Genomic DNA, 18,938 nt, shown 5'->3' on the forward strand with positions numbered 1-18,938 from the left:
ACCAATCTAGAGACTGAGCTCTTAAATCTCAGGTAATACTTGGATCATTTGAATATAAAGTGGAATGTGTGGAGTGGTGAGGTAGCAAGCAGAAATTGTCAGAAGTGTTCAGAGAAGAAGCTCACAGATTAAGAAGAACACTTAAACTTGAACAACCAGGCCATTAGGAAAGCCAATAACAATTGGTCTAACAGTTAGTTGGCTAGGGAAAATTACCTTTCCAGTAATTTTGTTAGAAGAACATAGTTTTGATTGGTCAGTTTCAAGTTGAATTCACTTACAGTCCATATTCCTTAGGGAGTCTGATTGGTCTTTGTAGGGCCAGCATTGCTGTCCTAGTTCTTAACAGCATATGGAATGGGACACAAATAGTCCCCCAAGGAAAAACAAGAGTCTTAATCAAAGCTTTTTAAATAGTAAATTTTATGGTGGCAAAGTAGAAGCACTTAACAGAAGATACGTCTTATCATTAAGGGGACATTCAGTATTTGGTTTAAATAATTATTTCTTCCTTTTATGGCATTCATTCCACTAGTTCGGTTACTCATGTTGTTAAATTCCCTTTGTTTTTTTTTTTTTTTTCATTGCAGGCAGCTATCAATGGTGTAATACCCCAGGAAAATGGCATTTTACAAAGGTATGTTATAAAACTTTTAATGGTTTGATGTCAGTTTATTAGAATGAAGAAGGAAAAGTTAGCAATTTTGGGGGCTTACTATTTTTTAAAAAATAATTACGTTTATTTTATGTGTATGAGTGTTTGCTTGCATGTATGTAAGTGCAGCATTTGCATGCAGTGCCTGCAGAGAGGCAGGCCAGAAGACAGCCTTGGGCACTCTGGAAATGGAACTGAAGTTTCAGATGGTTGTGAGTTGTCATGTGAATGTTGGGAACCAAATCTAAGTCCTCTGAAAGAGCAGCCATCTCTTAATTTCTGGCCCATCTCTATATTGCTAGCTCCTGGGTTCACTTTTTAGTGGAGCTAAAGACTTTCGGTTTGTAAGTTCATTCATCTAGGCATGGTTGTTCTGTGTCATTTGTTAATTAGTTCTCTACAGTAGTTAATTCTGTAAAGTTTCCAACCCCCCTGCCCCCAACTATATATTTGGAACAAGGCTGTAGGCTCTGTTTTTTAACAATGAAACTTTATTATACAACCCAACTAGCTTACACAACAGGGAAAAAAGAGTGAACCTTCCGGTATCCGGTCCACGGGAAGGGTTCTTAGGTGTCTCTGGCCTGCGTGCTGGTGCAGCCTGTTTGCCGATCCACGCGCGTTCAGCCTGGTCTGAACCTGTTGTAGCTCTCTCCCTTTCCGCCTGCCTGCTTGCCTGAGACACGTGCGTGCGTGCGAGGGGCAGTCTCCTTCTCCCTTTGAGGGTTGATTAGAAAAACAATAGTCCAGGTGGAGTCCCCAGGTCTGCTTCCTGAATTCCAGGCCCAGGATGGCTCCTCTTAGTCTGTCACAAGGTATCCATGGGGTGCCCAAGGGTAAAGCCCGCCAAGACTGCTTCCACCTGTGACAGACTTGCAGTCTTTCCCACCCAAGGCCTCACGCATACCCGTCTCATCTCGAGCTTCCTTTGTAGCTACATCCGGGCTTAAATTCTTTTTCCTAATTCCAACCCCCAAGTGCCGGTATGACAGGAATGGGAAGTCTTATTTTAACTGTAAAATCTCTGTATATTTGCCAGTTGGATAAGATCAACTTTTAAAGTGATTTGGTGATTTTAAATTTTAAAGAAAGCTTTCCAAAATCATCCTTTTAGTCCCATGATGCAAGGAACTGAAAAGAAGACATGGCTCAGTAGCTGCAGAGTCTGGTTGTCACCCGGCACCCGAGGCTTATCTCCAAGCTGCCTGAGCAGTCTTTCTCCCTTTCCCAGTTGGTTCCTGACTCAGGACTACTTACAGCAAATTCAGTAATTCATTAATAATGACACATCTAGGGACATAGAACTATTACTGTATCTGAAATAGCCGCTGTTAACATATGGACTGCTTTTGTTGTCTTTGTTACAGGTAAAATTAGAAGGCGATTTTAAAAGAGAACTATGATGTTTAAACAGACTTAAAAAGGAGTGCTCCCCCTTCTTAAAGAGGGAGACTTAAAAAGGAGTGCTCCCCCTTCTTAAAGAGGGAGACTTAAAAAGGAGTGCTCCCCCTTCTTAAAGAGGGAGACTTTGGTTCTGGAATTAAATAACTCAGTATATAAAGCTCTAGCAGATTAAAAACAGCGTTCTTTTCCAAGCATAGTTTAATTTTTTGTTATTTGCCTCCCTCTGTTTTCTCAGTTCAGACTCTTGGCTTGAGTTTTGGTGGCTGGGACTTGTAAGTCATGCAGTGTGATCTGCAAAGTGCAGTTGAGGCAAACAGAAAAAGTAGACTAGGAGGAGTTGTGGAGAGGAAGAAAAGTGCTGTTGTAACAGCATAAAAAAATTCAACCTGAGTGCAAAATTGTGTTATACTTGGTAGGGAACTGTGTATTTAAGATGGAAGCAAAAATCTGTTTGATGCCTATGCTACTCTTAATGATTAATGGAAAGCTATTTTCCAACTTCCCCTTAAAAATTTGTTACATGTTTGATCCAGAGTAAATATAGCTGTTATCCAAAGTCTGTAGTAGCAGCTTTTTTGCTTTTGGTTGGAAGGGGTGATTTAAAAGCATTTTGTTAGCTCTATTGAAGTTCTTGTCCAGAAAAGCAAACCAGATAATTATAGAAACTTCTTTTATGCTCAATTTTATAAACTTGGTTTAGAAAGTTTTAGACTACTACATAGTATTCCAGTTTTGTTTAGAAAAAATGCTGTTACCACATTTTGTGCCATTGTTTCCTTTAGGGCTTATATTGGACTTATATATTTCATAGCATCTGCTGTGGTAACTGTAGAAAGTCTTTTTCCCTGGAAATATTCCATCTTTCTCGTTATAAGTGATATTTTTTCCCTCTTCTTCCTCTTCCTTCTCCTCCTCCTCCTCTTTCTCCTCTTCCTCATCTTCTTTTGATTATGATGAGAAGTTTAGTATCCTGTAGTAAATACTATAGTATTTAGGGCCTCAATTTGGTCAGATTGGGTTTTTATTAGCTTTCTTTGCTTCTTTCTGAGGAATGAGTCATGCCTGTGTAAGAAAAATAAGTTATATCTAGTAAGTTTCTCAACTGTTTCCTTCCTGTGTTCTTTAATTTTAAAATTACTGTGCATTTACATAACTGAAAATGAATCTGTGTGTTTGCTGACAAAAGAAAATAAAAGAGGCATTGTTCTCTTTCATAGGGTTAGCACTAAAACCAGAAGATACAGTGCTAGATGTGTATATAGTCACTTCAATGGGTAATTGTTTTGTAGGCTTGATTTATGTTAAATATAGTTTATATAGAACCAATTCTTAGTTTACACTTTAATAGAAGAGCAGAGTCAAATACTTTAGAAATAAGTTTTTCTATGTATCTCACTTTTAGTTCTCTTGGTGAGATAAAATATCCCAATCAAAACAACTTAGGGGAGAAAGGGCTTATTTTAGCTCACAGTTTCAGGTTGTAGTCTATCGCAGCAGGAACTTAAACCAGCTAGTCACATTACATCCACAGTCAAAAGCAGAGAGGGATACGTGCGTGCATGCTTACTATTTAGCGTGCTTTATCCACTCTGATATAGTCTAGCACCCAAACCCACAACATGGTGCTGCCCACTTTTAGTTCACTAATAAAGACAGTTCCTTACAGAGATGCCCATAGGCCAACCTGATACAGATAGCCTCTTACTGAGCATCTTTTCTCACGCAGTTCTGGATTGTTGATTATTAAAATAACCATCACATTATCTGCCCTATTTAAGTATATTGTAAAATACTATCATGAGATGCAGAAGTTTTATAATAATTAGTTGCTGGGCAATATTAGGTGTGTTGATACGTGATTATTTTGGCCAGAGGTTATAAAACTTTTTGGAGTCGATTCTTGCAACCCTCATAGTGCAAAGAGAGGACCAGCTCCCACAGTTTGTTCACTGACCTTCATGTGATCATTGCTGGATGTATTTTGGGGTGTGTGTGTGTGCGTGTGCGCCCATGCACATGTACCCCAACAAAGAAACATAAAGGGAAAAATTTTAAAAAGTTATGGCATTTCTTTATTGTTCTTTCTGGAAGATCAGTAAGCATGACTTTGTATTTTAAGATATATTCCTTTGAGTAAGAAAGTGGAAATTTGGCACATGTATAAAATATCTGTCTCCCAGATTTATTTTTATGGTAATTATTTTATTTAGACATTAATAAGAACAGGTGTTACTATCTTTGATTTATAGATAGATAATAAAGATAGATAATAAGGCATGGAGTGACTTGACCCAGATGGTTCAGCATGATGTTGAAGTGGGAACAGCACATCTTCTGGCCTGTCTTCTAGCAATGTTTCATTAGGTAACATATAGCCACCACATTATGCTTTTAATAGCTGTGACATATACAATTATAAGTGCATTCATTCACTTATAAACAAACATCAAGTTTGAATGTATATATTGGGTATTCTTAATAGTTTATTGACTGAAAATATTGTGCAGCACCTCATAAACTATTTTCAGAGATCATTTTAAGGAGGAAATATTATTTAATTATACTAGTGGAGAGCAGGTGTTATGTTGAACTTTATACAATAATAATGTAAGTGGGTGGTATTTATCAATTACTTATTTTATGACCCAGAAAAGTGTTTAGTATATTAATTTGCTTATTGCTCAGTATATTAACACCTAGAAAAGACAAGGTTATTTTCGAACCTTTAACTTTATTATAATTTTAGAATATATAATGTTATACCAGTTATACCGTCAGAATGTGTGTAAGTGCTCAGGTATTCTGGTGTAGTAAAATGTTAAGAAAAACAAACAAACAAACAACAAGACAAACCCGAATTGATTTATATATTTGTCTTGAAAACAAATGTGGCTTTATTTGAGAGGTGCACCCAAAGACTTTGCTATGGAGTAGACTTTTGGAAGTTGAAATAATAAACAAATTCAGAGTTCCTGTTAACTTTGCCTTTTCCTCACTACCTCCTGGAGCCTGAGTGCTCTGTAGAGAAAGCTGAACACACTGCTGGCCAAAATTTAGACCTAAATTAGATTTCTTTTCTTTTTTTACTCCCCTTTTTTCTTTTTTGGTTGTTTCAAGGCAGGATTTCTCTGTGTAGCCCTGGCTGTCCTGGACTCCCTTTGTAGATCTGCCTGCCTCTGCCTCTGGAGTGCTGGGATTAAAGGCGTGTCCCACCACGCCTGGCTTAAATTTCTTATATTTCTTTATAGATGTCTCCCTTATCAGTGTCCCTAAAAATGATGTTTCTGATTTGTAACCATATTTTGTTTTATATATACTATAATTTATATATTCAGTAACACTGTAACACAATGATTGATATATTTGTAAACAGTAGGCTATGGGGAAAAATTCTCTCCTCCAAGAACACATTAGAACAGAACCCTTTTTCTAATTGGATCAATATGACAAACATATCATGACTGGTTCTATCAAATTCTTATTGTGCTATTGATTAATGGATTTAAAAGAAAGCCCAACTTCTACAATTCTTGCCTCAAAACACATATTCAGGAGGCAGAGACAGGTGGATCTTCGTGAGCTCCAGGCCAGCCGGGTCTACAAAGTGAGTCCAGGACAGCTAAGGCTACACAGAGAAACCCTGTCTCAAAAAACCAACCCAAAGCAAACAAAAAACTCCAAAACAGAATCAAAACCAAAACCATATATTCAGTTCTTTTGGAAGGCAAAGATGGTTCTTGCTTCTTCAATTCATGGAAAGCTGAATTTGCCTACCAGCCATTAAATGTGCATCCATCCATACACACATACATACATACAAACATACATACACACAATAAAACCAAATAAAACTATAATAGTGTTGAAGCTAGAAAATATAACTAGCTTTCTATCCTTCTGTGACTCGTGTCTTTTTGTCTATTCTCCATCCTTCCTCATTACCTAATATTGCCCTCTCTTTTTCTCTTTTCTAAATTTTTAGGTTTTACCCACATTTCTACCTTTTTCCAGTGCCTTAACTAACTTACTTACTTACTTACTTTATTTGTAAACAGGGTTTTCTCTGTCTAGTCCTGTAGCTCTCTCTGTACACCAGATTGGTCTCAAACTCAAGTCTTCACCTGCCTTTGTCTCAAGAGTGCAGGGATTAATTAAAGCATGAGCCATCACTGCCCACCCCCCCCTTTTTTTTTTTAAAATTTTTTTTGTTTTGTTTTGTTTTTAGAGACAGAGTTTCTCTGTGTAGCCTTGGCTGTCCTGGACTCACTTTGTAGACCAGGCTGGCCTTGAACTCACAACGATCTGCCTGCCTCTGCCTTCTGAGTCGTGAGATTAAAAGTGTGTGCCACTACACCTGGCTTAAAGATACGTTTTTTTTTGTTTTTTGTTTTTTGTTTTTTTTTAATTAGAAAAGATTAGTGGAGGAAGTTAAACGATATATTGATCATTTTATAAATGAAAATTATATTTTTGAGACATAATTGTTAAAGATTCCCCCCACCCACCCCAAAAAAACCTGGTGTGAGATTTCAACCATGTCAAATTGAAGGACTTTCATGTAGGCATTCAATTATAAAGATATGGAGGAAGTTGAAAGAGGTAACAGTAGATATTGAGACAAAACTGAATGAAAAAAAAGGGTGAATGAGTACAAACATAAGGGGGCTGGTGTCTTAGTTAGGGTTTTATTGCCATGAAGAGACACCATGACCACGGCAACTCTTATAAAGGAGAACATTTAGTTGGGGGCTGTCTTACTCTTTACAAGTCCCTGAAGCCTATGCTTAAGCATCTGAGACCTCAGAGCCCGCCTCTCCACTGGGGCACACTTCTTCTTACAAGACCACACCTACTCCAACAAGACCATCTTCCTAATAGTGCCACTCCCTAGGGTCCAAGCCTTCAAACACATAAGTCTGTGGGGGCATACCTATTCAAACCAACACAGCTGGGCATCCACCTAAAGGTGGAAGAAAAGAACTCACTCCTCAAATTGTATTCTGACCTCCACTCAGGCACCGTGGCATGCATGTGTCGATATAAACACACACATACTGTGATGGCTAATATTATTTGCCGACTTGATACCTAGAAAGCAAGCCTCTACACATATCCTTGATTGTCTGCATTGAGGTTAGTCTCTGAGAATTTCTTTAAGGCATTATATTGATTATGTTAATTGATCTGAAAAGATCCAGTCTAAAAGTGGGCAGTCCTGTTCGCTAGGAAGAAGATTCTGAACTGTGTAAGACTAGAGAAGGTGAGTTGAAGACAGGAATGCATGCATTAATTCACTGCTTCTCTTCTGGATTATAGGTGTGATAGGACTAGTTCCTCAAACTCCTACATCTTGGACCTAAGTCCTTTCTCTCCTAAGTTGTGCGTTTTCAGGGTATTTTAACATAAGCAGCAGTAAAGAAACTAACACACACACACACACACACACACACACACACACACACACAGCAGAAAAGAAACTAACATACATGCACACTTTAAAAACTTAACACATAAAAGAGTTACATTAGTAAATGATATGAAAATAAAGTGAATACTATTGTTGGTATGATGTTTGCTACATAGGATTAATCTTTGTGCTGAAAGTTGTGTGCATGTGTGTGTGTGTATCTTTGTGTTTGTTCTACTAACGTCCTAGTTTGTGTCATAATACAACTGTGGTTGATACATTTTTTTCTTTTCTATTTAGTCTGTGTTCCTTATCTTTAGCTAACATCATTAGTTGTAGATATTCTTTACCTGGTAGGGCATCATAAACATTAATTTTGAAAAATGAAGTCCTTAATGAATCTGTCTTTTATTAGTTGTAAATTTCCAGTAACTCTTAACTGGACATGGTGCACAAGTCCTTTGGGCTGCAAACAGAGTCCACTGTATAGTAATAACCCGAGGATTTTCCCCTTGGTAGTCATGATTGGTAACAGCGAGGAACTCTAGCTAGTACTTCTCCATTGTCACTGTTGAGTGCCAACTGACATTTAGAATTGCTGACTCAGTAGAAGAATTGTGAAAACATTATATTCCTGAGATCTATAATCTCTGAATCACTGTAGTCCAAATGAGTTGTTACTGGACATGGTCAAAGGAACTACTGCCACTGCCCAATTCCTGTAACACAGTCTCTGGTAGCTTCCCCCCCCCCCCCCCAATGTAAAGCATATATCGTATTATTTAATAGGGAACCTTCAGCTTTGAGGTCATATCTTGTAACCTCTATCAACTAAGTGTTTAGAAAGTCACTGTTTTTTAAGCTAACATACAGTTGCTGGGCGTGGTGTCGCACACCTTTAATCCCAGCACTCGGGAGGCAGAGGCAGGTGAATTGCTGTGAGTTCGAGGCCAGCCTGGTCTACAAAGCGAGTCTAGGGCAGCCAAGGCTACACAGAGAAACCCTGTCTTGAAAAACAAACAAACAAACAAACAAACAAACAAAACACAAAACAAAAGAACACTCAGTCATATTCATTCATGAGCCCATTGCTGAAATTTCTTTGCTGTGGATGTGAGTTCCCTAGATACACTGTGTGTGGGAATCATAGGTAAAGTGTTTACTGTACTTATGAGTGAGGATACTGCAATATCATTGGTATCAGGGAAGACAATTCATATTCCAGAGTCTCGCTAATTGAAGACAGATATTGCCCATTGCCAGTCAGTTAGATTCTTGTGTATTGTAGCCTCTTTTATCCAGGTTCAGCTTTTGCTGTGCCCGTTGCCTTACTTCCCTTCCTGGCATGACCACATTGCGTTAGTAACCCCAGACAGAAAGTGGAAAAGAGCTAATTAACCAGTGTCTTGTCACTGTATTAATAAGTCTTCTCTTCAATGAGTAGGATGTAGAGAACATTCACCTCAGAAACAAGTATTTTCATGTTCAAAAGATCTATTTCTATACTTGTTCTTAGACATTGTTGCTCAGTTCTTCATATTTATTATTTCCAAAATCTGACAAAATACCAGCCTCACATTGCTCATGATTCAGTGAAGATCTGTGTGTTAGATTATCTCACAGTGCTGGCCTGCAAGGCCACCGCAGCTCTTCACAGTGATGCCTTCTGTCACTGCCGCTTTTTGCATGTATCTTTTATTGAGAATGTAGTTTTGTTTTGTAGCAGTCTGGTTTTGTTTGGTTCCAGCATATTTTTATGTAGCTTTTCTCCTTCCAATCTGTTTTCTTTTCCTGTTAATTAGTTATGGATGGGAATTGCAAGGCATAGCAGGCCTTTGACTTGCTTTTTACTATTGGACTCTGAAACATCATTAAGGTGGAAGTATTATGATTTATCTCCACTCAAAATAGAAGATTAAACCCAGGACCTTTTGCATGAATCGTGTGCTCCATCACTGAGCTAGATAGACTTGCTTTTGCTCACGGCCTTCATTTATAGTGCATGTAGAATGTGAGCACCTGCAGCTCTGTTCTTTAGGTCATTCCTCACTGTTGTTAATGTAATATCTGGATTACTAGGAGTTCTTCAGTCCACACTGTTATGACAAGGAGCTGGATTATTGATGTAAATTTTAAGAAATCATAATACAGGTACTATATTTGTCATGGTGCTTTGCAAATTAATCGTAGAGAACAGAAATATGTGCATAAGTATTTTTAAATAGGTCTAGGTTGTCTACAAATTACACACACACACACACACACACTTTTTTTTAAACAGTGAAGGAGGCATTTATTTCTTTAAGATTTATTAGTTTATCATGTATACAGTATTCTGTCTGCTTGTACACTTGCATGATAGGAGAGGGCACCAGATCTCATTACAGATGGTTGTGAGCCACCATGTGGTTGCTGGGAATTGAACTCATGACCTTTGGAAGAGCAGTCAGTGCTCTTAACCTCTGAGCCATCTCTCCAGCCCCAATCTTGAGTAATTTTAAGAGGTAAGCAAGCTGATCAGAGGGAAGTGATGAAAAGAGGAAGAGAGAAAACTATGCCTTCTGTAATGGAGGTTATCCAACGGTTCACCTTCTCTCGTCACCTGGTGGAAGCAGGAGAGTGACGTAAGAGGAGAAGAAAGCCCAGAGCTGCCTCTACATAGCTACGTTTGTATCCATTATAGGCATTACTTGAGTCTCTTCTATATTATGCTAAGCAGATTTACACATCACATCCTCATTCTGTGCAGACTTTGTGTGTGTGTGTGTGTGTGTGTGTGTGTGTGTGTGTGTGTGTGTGTGTGTGTTGAGACAGGGTTCCTCTGTGTGGCTGTGGCTGTCCTGGGCTCACTTTGTGTGTGTGTGTGTGTGTGTGTGTGTGTGTGTGTGTGTTGAGACAGGGTTCCTCTGTGTGCTCTGTGTGGCTGTGGCTGTCCTGGGCTCACTTTGTAGACCAGGTTGGTTTCAAACTCACAGAAATCTGCCTGTCTCTGCTTCTCTGAGTGCTGGGATTACAGGCATGTGCTACCATGCCTAACTCTGTGCAGATGTTGAAAGTTTTTCCCCCTAGTCTGTAAGCGGAATCTTGGAGATACTCAAAGCTGCTCAAGCTAAATTGTATTTTTCCTTATGTATTTTTTTTGAGTTAAACATACTTAGTATTATTTCCACCCTAGGATTTCGCTGATAATTTTCAAAGATACAGTGGCTTTGTATATAAAGAACCTCTCAGTTAAAACTCTTTACTTGCTCCTTTAGAGTGTGCGTAGCTCTGATTTTAAAGGCAACAAGTGATTGTAAGAATATGTATTGAACATAGGACATCCTTTCAAGATAATTCCAAGGAGGAGACCTAAGAGTTTCCACATAGTCAGAAGTTATTTGGCCTCCCTAATTGTGAGAATGTGAGCATAACAGGCTCAGAGATCTCAAGGTTTAGGATTCTTTTATATGAATCCACCCTGGTATCTTTATTCTGCTTTTTGGGCTCTCATTCCTTCTAAAATGGTACCTTAACTTTCACAAGAGCTTAGAAAGTGTGCATGTTTAATTTCCACTGTGATTCTGCAGTCTCCCAGATTAACTGAACATGTTATCAGCAAGGTCACGTGTGTTAGTAGAAGAAATAATAAACTTTTAAAGGGCCATATTCAGAACCTTGTACTGTCATGACTTCAGCTGAGTGCTAAGAGCTGGGCTTGTCGCTTTCCTCTGTAAGGCTGCATCAGTTAGAAGGGTTCTCTTACAGTCCTTGTTGTTATCTCCGCGTGAGCTCACTTACCCACTGTCCTTAGTCACTTAGTTTTTGTTAAGAAACCAGAGATTGGACTTATTTAAATTGTATACTGAAGTACCAAAGATATTATAAAGGAAATGGTGGTTAATCTCTAAATTAAAACTGAGTAGATTTTGCACATAAAGGGGAAAAAGATCACTCCTCTATTTTATAAAGAGGAAAGAGAGCAAGCTCATATGTAGGTTAGATTGTGGATTTAGTATTAAGAAAAGTCTTTTTTTTTTTAATTTCTATTTTCTTAACAAAGCTCATATTTTGTTTTTTTCAGACAGGGCTTCTTTGTATAACCTTGGCTGTCCTAGGACTTAGAGATCTGCCTGCCTCTGCCTCTGGAGTGCTGGGATTAAGGATGTGCACTACTACTGTCCAACACAAAACTCATCTTTTAAAACTAGGAGTGAGATAAAAGAGATTTAAAACTTCAAGAGGTTTCAAAACAGTGTTTGTGGAAAACAGAAATAGCAAATCAAATAATGATTCATTGGGAGTGACTTGAAAATATACCCTTACAGTTTTAAAAAGTGTGTGTGCGTGCGTGCGTGCGTGCGTAGGCCAGCGGACAACTTGGAGTTGGTTCTCTTTTTCTATGATATGTTCTTGGGATGGAACTCAGGTCATGAGGTTTGATAGCAAGAGCTATTACCCACTGAGCCATCTCACCAGCCTAAGACACTGTTTTTAATTCTCATTTTGCCATTTCACTAACATGGCAACAATCTAATTGTAAATGGTAAAATAGTATTAGAAGAGAAAAGCAAGGACGAGAAGAAAAATAATGTAGCCATCAGCCAATGTTAAAGATAAATTAGAAGAAAGAGAACTTGGCCTTACCACAAGCTGGGTGCATTGATAGGAATAACAGGCCAGGCAATGGCATAGTCCTTGGTGATGCTGTGTAATGAATTAGAAATATTTTTTTCTTCCCTGTCAACATTTTAGTGATTTTGGAGGTGAGACCATGCCAGGACCCACATTTGATCCAGCAAGTCACCCTGCTCCAGCTCCGACTCCCTCCTCTTCAGCGTTTCGACCTGTAATGCCATCCAGGCAGATTGTAGAAAGGCAGCCTCGAATGCTAGACTTCAGAGTTGAGTACAGAGACAGAAATGTTGATGTGGTACTCGAAGACAGCTGTACTGTTGGTAAGGGTTATCCTCATCAAGCCTTCATAAGTGAGCAACTCATCAGCAACCGCGCTTACATAATTCTCTTCCTTTGAGTTGACTATCAACAAGAAGGGAGAAAAGCACAATGGATTGGATACTTTATCATACAGGTTATTGTGTTTTAATTTGAATATATATATATTGTGGTATTAAGGTAAGTTCAAGAATATTTTTAATACACTGTTTTAACTACCTTTCATTGTTATCTTTTGTATGCTTTTGCCAATACAAACTATTCACTCTAAGGCACTGTACATTCTTGACAAGCACTTGACTGCCAAGCCATAGTCACAGCTCTGGGTACTGTTTTAGGATTGCAGTAAACTATAAACACCTAGTAGCTTCAAAAAACTAATTTAATTTGAGTTCATTGTATAGCAACTTTGCAACCAAAGCACACTCATTTTCCTACCATTGTGTCTGTTTCATGTTGCTACAAAAGACTACATAAACGTGTGTAATTTTATGAGGAACATTAAAATTAATCTTATATTTCTGCTGGGAAGTCTTAAGATTAAAGCACTTAATCACAATTTGGTGATGCCTTCTGTCTGCTTCTAGGATAGAACTTGGTGCTGTATTCCCTGGAGGGGATAAGTACCATGACTTTACATGACAAAAGGCAGGAAGGGCAAAGGGGATGCACTGTCTTTGTTAAGCACTTTAATAATAATAGTCTCTTGCACAGAAGTGGGACCCTTGTTGCCTAAATTGCCCCTTAAAATCTCTGCTTCTTGAAGCTTTAATTTTTGGAGAATTTCATACACGAGTATTTTGCTTAGATCATTTTCCCCCTGCTTCCTCCCTTCCAACCTCTCTCATGTTCCCTCTGCTCTCTCTCTTTAGTTATTACCTGTTTCTTTAACTATTATTGTTACATTTACCTCCTATAGTTTATTCCATTATAAGGCAAATATTACTATGTGATAAGTATTATATTTGTTTTGGATTACAGTTTTTCCAGTTATTCTTTCACAATGAAATGGATGTCAGTCAGGACTTGTGTCATGCACCATCTCCTTGCTTACTTTTGGTATAAATATGGAAGGCATACTAGTAGGTAATATTTGGAACCTGATAGAACTTTTTTTCATCATGTTTGATATTTGTAAATTCTATAAAGTTCTGTCACTTATTGTTCAGATCTCTTCTATTTTCATCTCCTTTTGGGTTTTTGTTGTTGTTTGTTTAGTTGTTGAGTCGGGGTCTCTCTGTGTAGCCTTAACTATCCTGGACTCACTTTGTAGACCAGGCTGGCCTTAAACTCACAGCGATCCCCCAGCCTCGGCCTCCTGCCCCGAGTGGTGGGATTAAAGGCGTGCGCCACCACGCCTGGCTTTTTTCATCTCCTTTGTTATAGTTTAGAAACTGGTTTCTTTCATGTGTAACTACAATATTTTCTCTATATAATTTACATATGTTCATTTTCCCCTCTCATTTATATTTTCCATAATTAGACTGGTGTACTTTTAAAAAAACACGAATTCCTTGGTATATAATTTACTCCTCATTTCTCACATTGTGTTTGCTGTATTTTCATGGTCTTCCTGCTTAGGCTTCAAGATCTCATATATATTCTCCTCCCATGACATAGTTCTTAACCTCCACGAGCGTAGTAATTTGAATCCTTTAAAAATGGGTCTTAATCCCAGCACCCGGGAGGCAGAGGCAGGTGGATCTCTGTAAGTTCGAGGCCAGCCTGGTCTACGAAGTGAGTAAAGGACAGCCAAGGCTACACAGAGAAACCCTGTCTGGAAAAACCAAAAAAAAAAAAAAAAAAAAAAAAAAAAAAAGGGTGGGGTGGGGGGCGGAGTCTTAAATATTAACTCATTGTGCTTAAGGGTTCCCTTCTGAACGTTAGCTTCTCAATGTTAGAAGACCAGGTCTTATTTTAAAATTCTTTCTCTAGTCATAGAATTTATTATATTATATATTATAGTATAGTATATTATTCTCCAGTCATCATGTTTATATTGAGGAAATGAGTGGCTGAATAAAGAGTGTAGGGTGTATGTTTATATAGATTAGCTACCCATAGCAGGACGTTTCAAAATAGACACATGAAATTTTGTGACCTGTCTTAGTGTTTCCAGGAATGGAATACATGTTAATTTCTCTACAGAAAACGATGTTCAATAAGATAATGCCTTTTTATTTTATTAATTTATTAATTTTTGATTTTTTTTTTTTGTATTATTACCGAGTAGATGGAACAAGATTGTAAAAGTAAGGCTAAATTCAGCCAAGAAAGTTATACCAGAGTGACACCTAGTGGTAGCTGCATTGGCTGGCTAGTGGTTTTTCTGTCATGTTTATTTTTCAGTTTCATACCTAAAACCTTATGAGTTTCATTTTCTAATTTTGAATACTTTAAAGTCTTTTATAAAGTACTTCCTATATAAGAGAATGTGATATCCTTTAGGGCAGGGATTTTTAAAAAAGGTATTATTGTGTCTCTAGGACAGAGCAGTGGATTTTATGCCAGTCATTTGTTTAATAAAGGTTGTTCTAAGAGTCTGTGAACAAACTTGAGTTTTCTAGGTCCATTCAGCATGGCCTTAGTTTCATTTCTGGATGTATTAGAAAATCATAGATCTGCTATCAAGATGAGTCATTTGTTTTTCTTGTCCATCCTCTTTTAATCTACTTTTAAAAAGCTATATTTATTATGCCGAATGCCATTTTAGTTTAAAAGAATGAGCTTGAAGATATTAACATTTAAAGCATTTGTCACATGCATTTTCAATCTGAAATAGTTAGCGTTTTTAAAAACCAGTTTTGTCCAGAATCTATGAACTTCATTTTTGATCAGATTAGCTCTGTAACCTTTGTGAAAGTGCCTCAGCTACTGCAGAGCCTCTACATACTTTATGAATGATAGGCACCAGGTGGGTCTTTTTGGAAGAAGGAGGAGGAGGAAGAAGAGGAAGAAGAGGAGGATGTTGTTACTAGTAACTGCAAATAAAGGGAAGCTTGATTGTCTTATTTGCCTGTGAGGGTAAAATGACTACAGATTGTATAGGATCTAGCGTTACATATTTTACTTTTGAAGAGTACAGACAGTAAGTGTTGTTTGTTATTATTGGTTGGTCTGTGCTCAAATTGTTAACTCTATGTCAGCTATTGTGTACCACCAAAGTATAGAGTCATTTTAAACATTGAACATAAATTAAACCTTGATCTTAATATGAATAGCTTTTTTTTATATCATTGAAGTATATCTTTAACCTAGTGTCACTCTCTTGACTGACATTTATTCATTTATATATGTGTAGGCATGTGTTTGTGCGTGGGGTATAATGTGATATTTCTGTTCATATATACATTGTAGGATGAGCAAGTCAGATTAATTGACATCAACTCATGTGTTTATCATGAGTTTGATTTATGGTAATAAAGTTTACCTTTAAAAGCAATTTTATAATGTGAAATACATTATCAACAATATTCACCATGGTGCGCAATAGATTATTTGGAATTATTCTTCCCACTTGGTTGAACTCTGCTCCTTTGACTCACAGTTTGCCTTTCCTTAACCTTAAGTTTTCCTAGACTGTAGTAAGCACCATTCTACCGTCTATTCTATGTGTTTTCCTTCTTAGATTTCACATGCAAGCAAGATTATGCCCAATTGTCATTTTATGGCTGGGTTACTTTATTTAGAATAATGTCTTCTGTATTCTTGTTGTAAATAACAGAATTTTTTTCTTTAAGGATGAATGGTATTCTATTGTATAAATACAAGTATTAAACAATACTCATTTGTTGATTGGCATTTAGGTTACTTTCATTTCTCTGCTACAGTGAACATGGATGTATAGACATCTTTCAATAGAATGATTGCAGCTTCTTTTGGTATGTTCTCAAACGGGATATTTCTCTACTTAGATTAACATTTTAAAATACTGTGCTTATTTTAGTAGGGAAATGTATGAAGAAATAAGTGCCTTCTTCCTCATTCTAACTTCCCACTGTTTCAGCTTGATTGTTGTTGTGTTAAAAAACCTTTAAATTTTACTTTATTTAACATTGTTCTCTTAGCTTTATCTGTCATGTCAGCATTTGTTATCTTTTAAGGAAGACAACAGTCAAAATAGCCATTTCCCCCTTTACCTTATTTTCTTCTATTTTTAAGCCTTTTCTTCTTTCATGCCTTTTTTGCTTTTTGGGGGGGAGGGTGATAGGGGTTGAGACAGGATTTCTTTGTGTAGCGATGGCTGCTGTCTCGGAACTTGTGCTGTAGACTAGGCTGGCCTCGAATTCACAGAGATCCGCTTGCCATGAAGTGCTGGCCCTCAAGCCTCTTCTTTTGCTAATATTTGCCTGTTTTCTTCCACAACAGTATGTTTCCTATTAAAGGAATAAACACACATAGTGGTAACTATAATAGTAATACATTACTTCCCCAAAGTCTCATATTTAGGTGTTAATAAATTAGGATATTCACATTTAGCAGTTACAGAAAGTTAGTTATCAAAGTCTTTCGTTTAATCAGACAAGGCCAGTTTGTCATAGATATTTGTTGATGAGTTTATGCCTAACAATGCACTAACTTATAAAGAGATATGTGCAAGTAAGGTAGCCCTTATGTAGAGGACTTTAATGGTTTGTGCTGGGCTTGAAGGCTGGAAGTAAAAGAAATAAAAGTTTAATATTCATTTGCTTATTCATAACTTATATGCTCATATACAATCTGATTGATATCAGTAGCAGTGCTGCAGTGTTTATTTAGTTCACACTAACATTTACTACATAGCAAGGAATACATTCTTACCCTGTCCCAAGTGAGAAAATTGAAGGTTAGACGCTTTCCAAATCAAGGATTTAGTCTTTGAGTTTAGAATACCCATTTTCTAACAATGAATGTTGTTGATGTTGAAAAGGAGGCAATTAATTCAGTTTCAGTGTTTGTTTTTTGAAAAAAACTGGAAGGGGAGTGAGTACGATTGTGGGAGTTGCCAGAAGAGTTTCCAGAGAGGACCAAGCTGTGACATAGGAGTCTGTATGTCATGTGGACAAAGTGGAAGAAAGTATAGAATAGACAGGAAGGAGACACACAGATAAAGGGCTGAAAGTGGGTTATGTCAAGTGAAGAATAGTCATGAGTATAATAAGGGTGGGGTTTAAGAGCCTTAAAATCACATACTATTTAGAAAATATTCTTAGGAAAATAAAGAGAAGTTAAACATTGTAAGGCAATACTAGCAAAACATATACCTTCCAAAGCATTTTGTCCAGATCACTTGAAGAGCTCTCAAAACTCAAATCATAGGACAAGCTAATATAAAATAGGCAAGGGATCAAGTAAAATTTTTATTAAGGAGGATATAGGCAGGATATAGTAATGTGACAACGTGTTCAAAGCCATAGTCATTGGCGAAATACAATCTAAATCACAATGAGATGCATTTATGTACAAATTAGCATGTGTAAAACGTAAACTGAACACCAAGGATTGCAAAGAATGCAGTGGGAGACTGTGCATTGTTGACAAGAATGCAAAATGGCAAAACACTGCTGAAGTAATTTGGTAATATTAGAAATTAAAACATGGACTTATATGACTAAACAGTTCTATTCATAGCTATTTACTAAAGAGATGAAAACATTTAAGGCCTTAAGTTGGGGAGTAGATTCAATAATCTACTTTTTGTCCTGTCATCCCTATATATTTCTATATCCCCCCTTCTTTCTTTTCAACTCTATCTCCATTTTTTCATTTTGGAAGCTGCTAACCTGCACTTCCGGTTTACTCAGGTAATTAAGTTTTATTCCTTCACAAGTCTCTGATGGATTTGAAGTCCAGATAGTTTAGTCTTACAATTAAGCTTAGTTGTTTAGGAGTTAAGATATTTTTGGGTCCAGATAGATGTTTTAAGTTGATAAAGATGAGATAAGATATTGATTTACATTCAAAATTTTAGAATCACCAAGATAGGAAAGATGTTTTCCTCAAGATTGCCAGATATAAATAGCCAAAACACTATGAATGTAACATTTATATAATTCCTGATTGTTTCATGGTTCTTCTTGTTGTATATAGTTTTTAAAATTTATGTGTAATAATATAAATGTATATGTAAAAAAGAAACAATAGAAAGAGATGAAAACATACACACAAAAACTTGCAGATAGGCGTTCAAAGTATTTTTTATTTGTAATATTCCCAAAATAAAACACGTCAACCATCTTTCTAGCAAACAGGTAGATAGGCAGCTGTGGTATAGCTGTGTAAGGAGGCACACTACGCCATCAAAGAGAACAGACTGATGCTGTGGTCAGTGTGAAGATGGATCTGACACCATTATAATAAGAGAACGGAGCTGCACACTGAAAGTGATGTGTATAATCACACTTCCGTTTTTACGTAATGAAACACATGTTGAAGTAAAGCTGGCGTCTTAAGAATGTAAATGTTAATGGTAAAGAATATAGTATCTACTCATCCAGCTAGTACCTACAGTTTATGCAACATTATTTTTGTACTATCAGTTTCAAGGACCCATAGGAA

General features: G+C 37.1%; 1 protein-coding gene across 1 annotated transcript in view; it reads left to right on the plus strand.

Annotated features, from left to right (window-relative positions):
* FAF1 (Fas associated factor 1) overlaps positions 1 to 18,938 on the plus strand; it is a 303,539-nt gene that overhangs the window by 50,685 nt on the left and 233,916 nt on the right. Inside the window, exons 3-4 of the mRNA XM_084787058.1 lie at positions 591 to 637; positions 12,201 to 12,403. Of these exons, the coding sequence (XP_084643184.1) occupies positions 591 to 637; positions 12,201 to 12,403 (250 nt within the window). The remainder of the gene's footprint in view (positions 1 to 590; positions 638 to 12,200; positions 12,404 to 18,938) is intronic.

Source organism: Acomys minous (genome assembly GCF_964271855.1).
Source record: "Acomys minous genome assembly, chromosome: 6".
Taxonomy (NCBI): Eukaryota; Metazoa; Chordata; class Mammalia; order Rodentia; family Muridae; genus Acomys; species Acomys minous.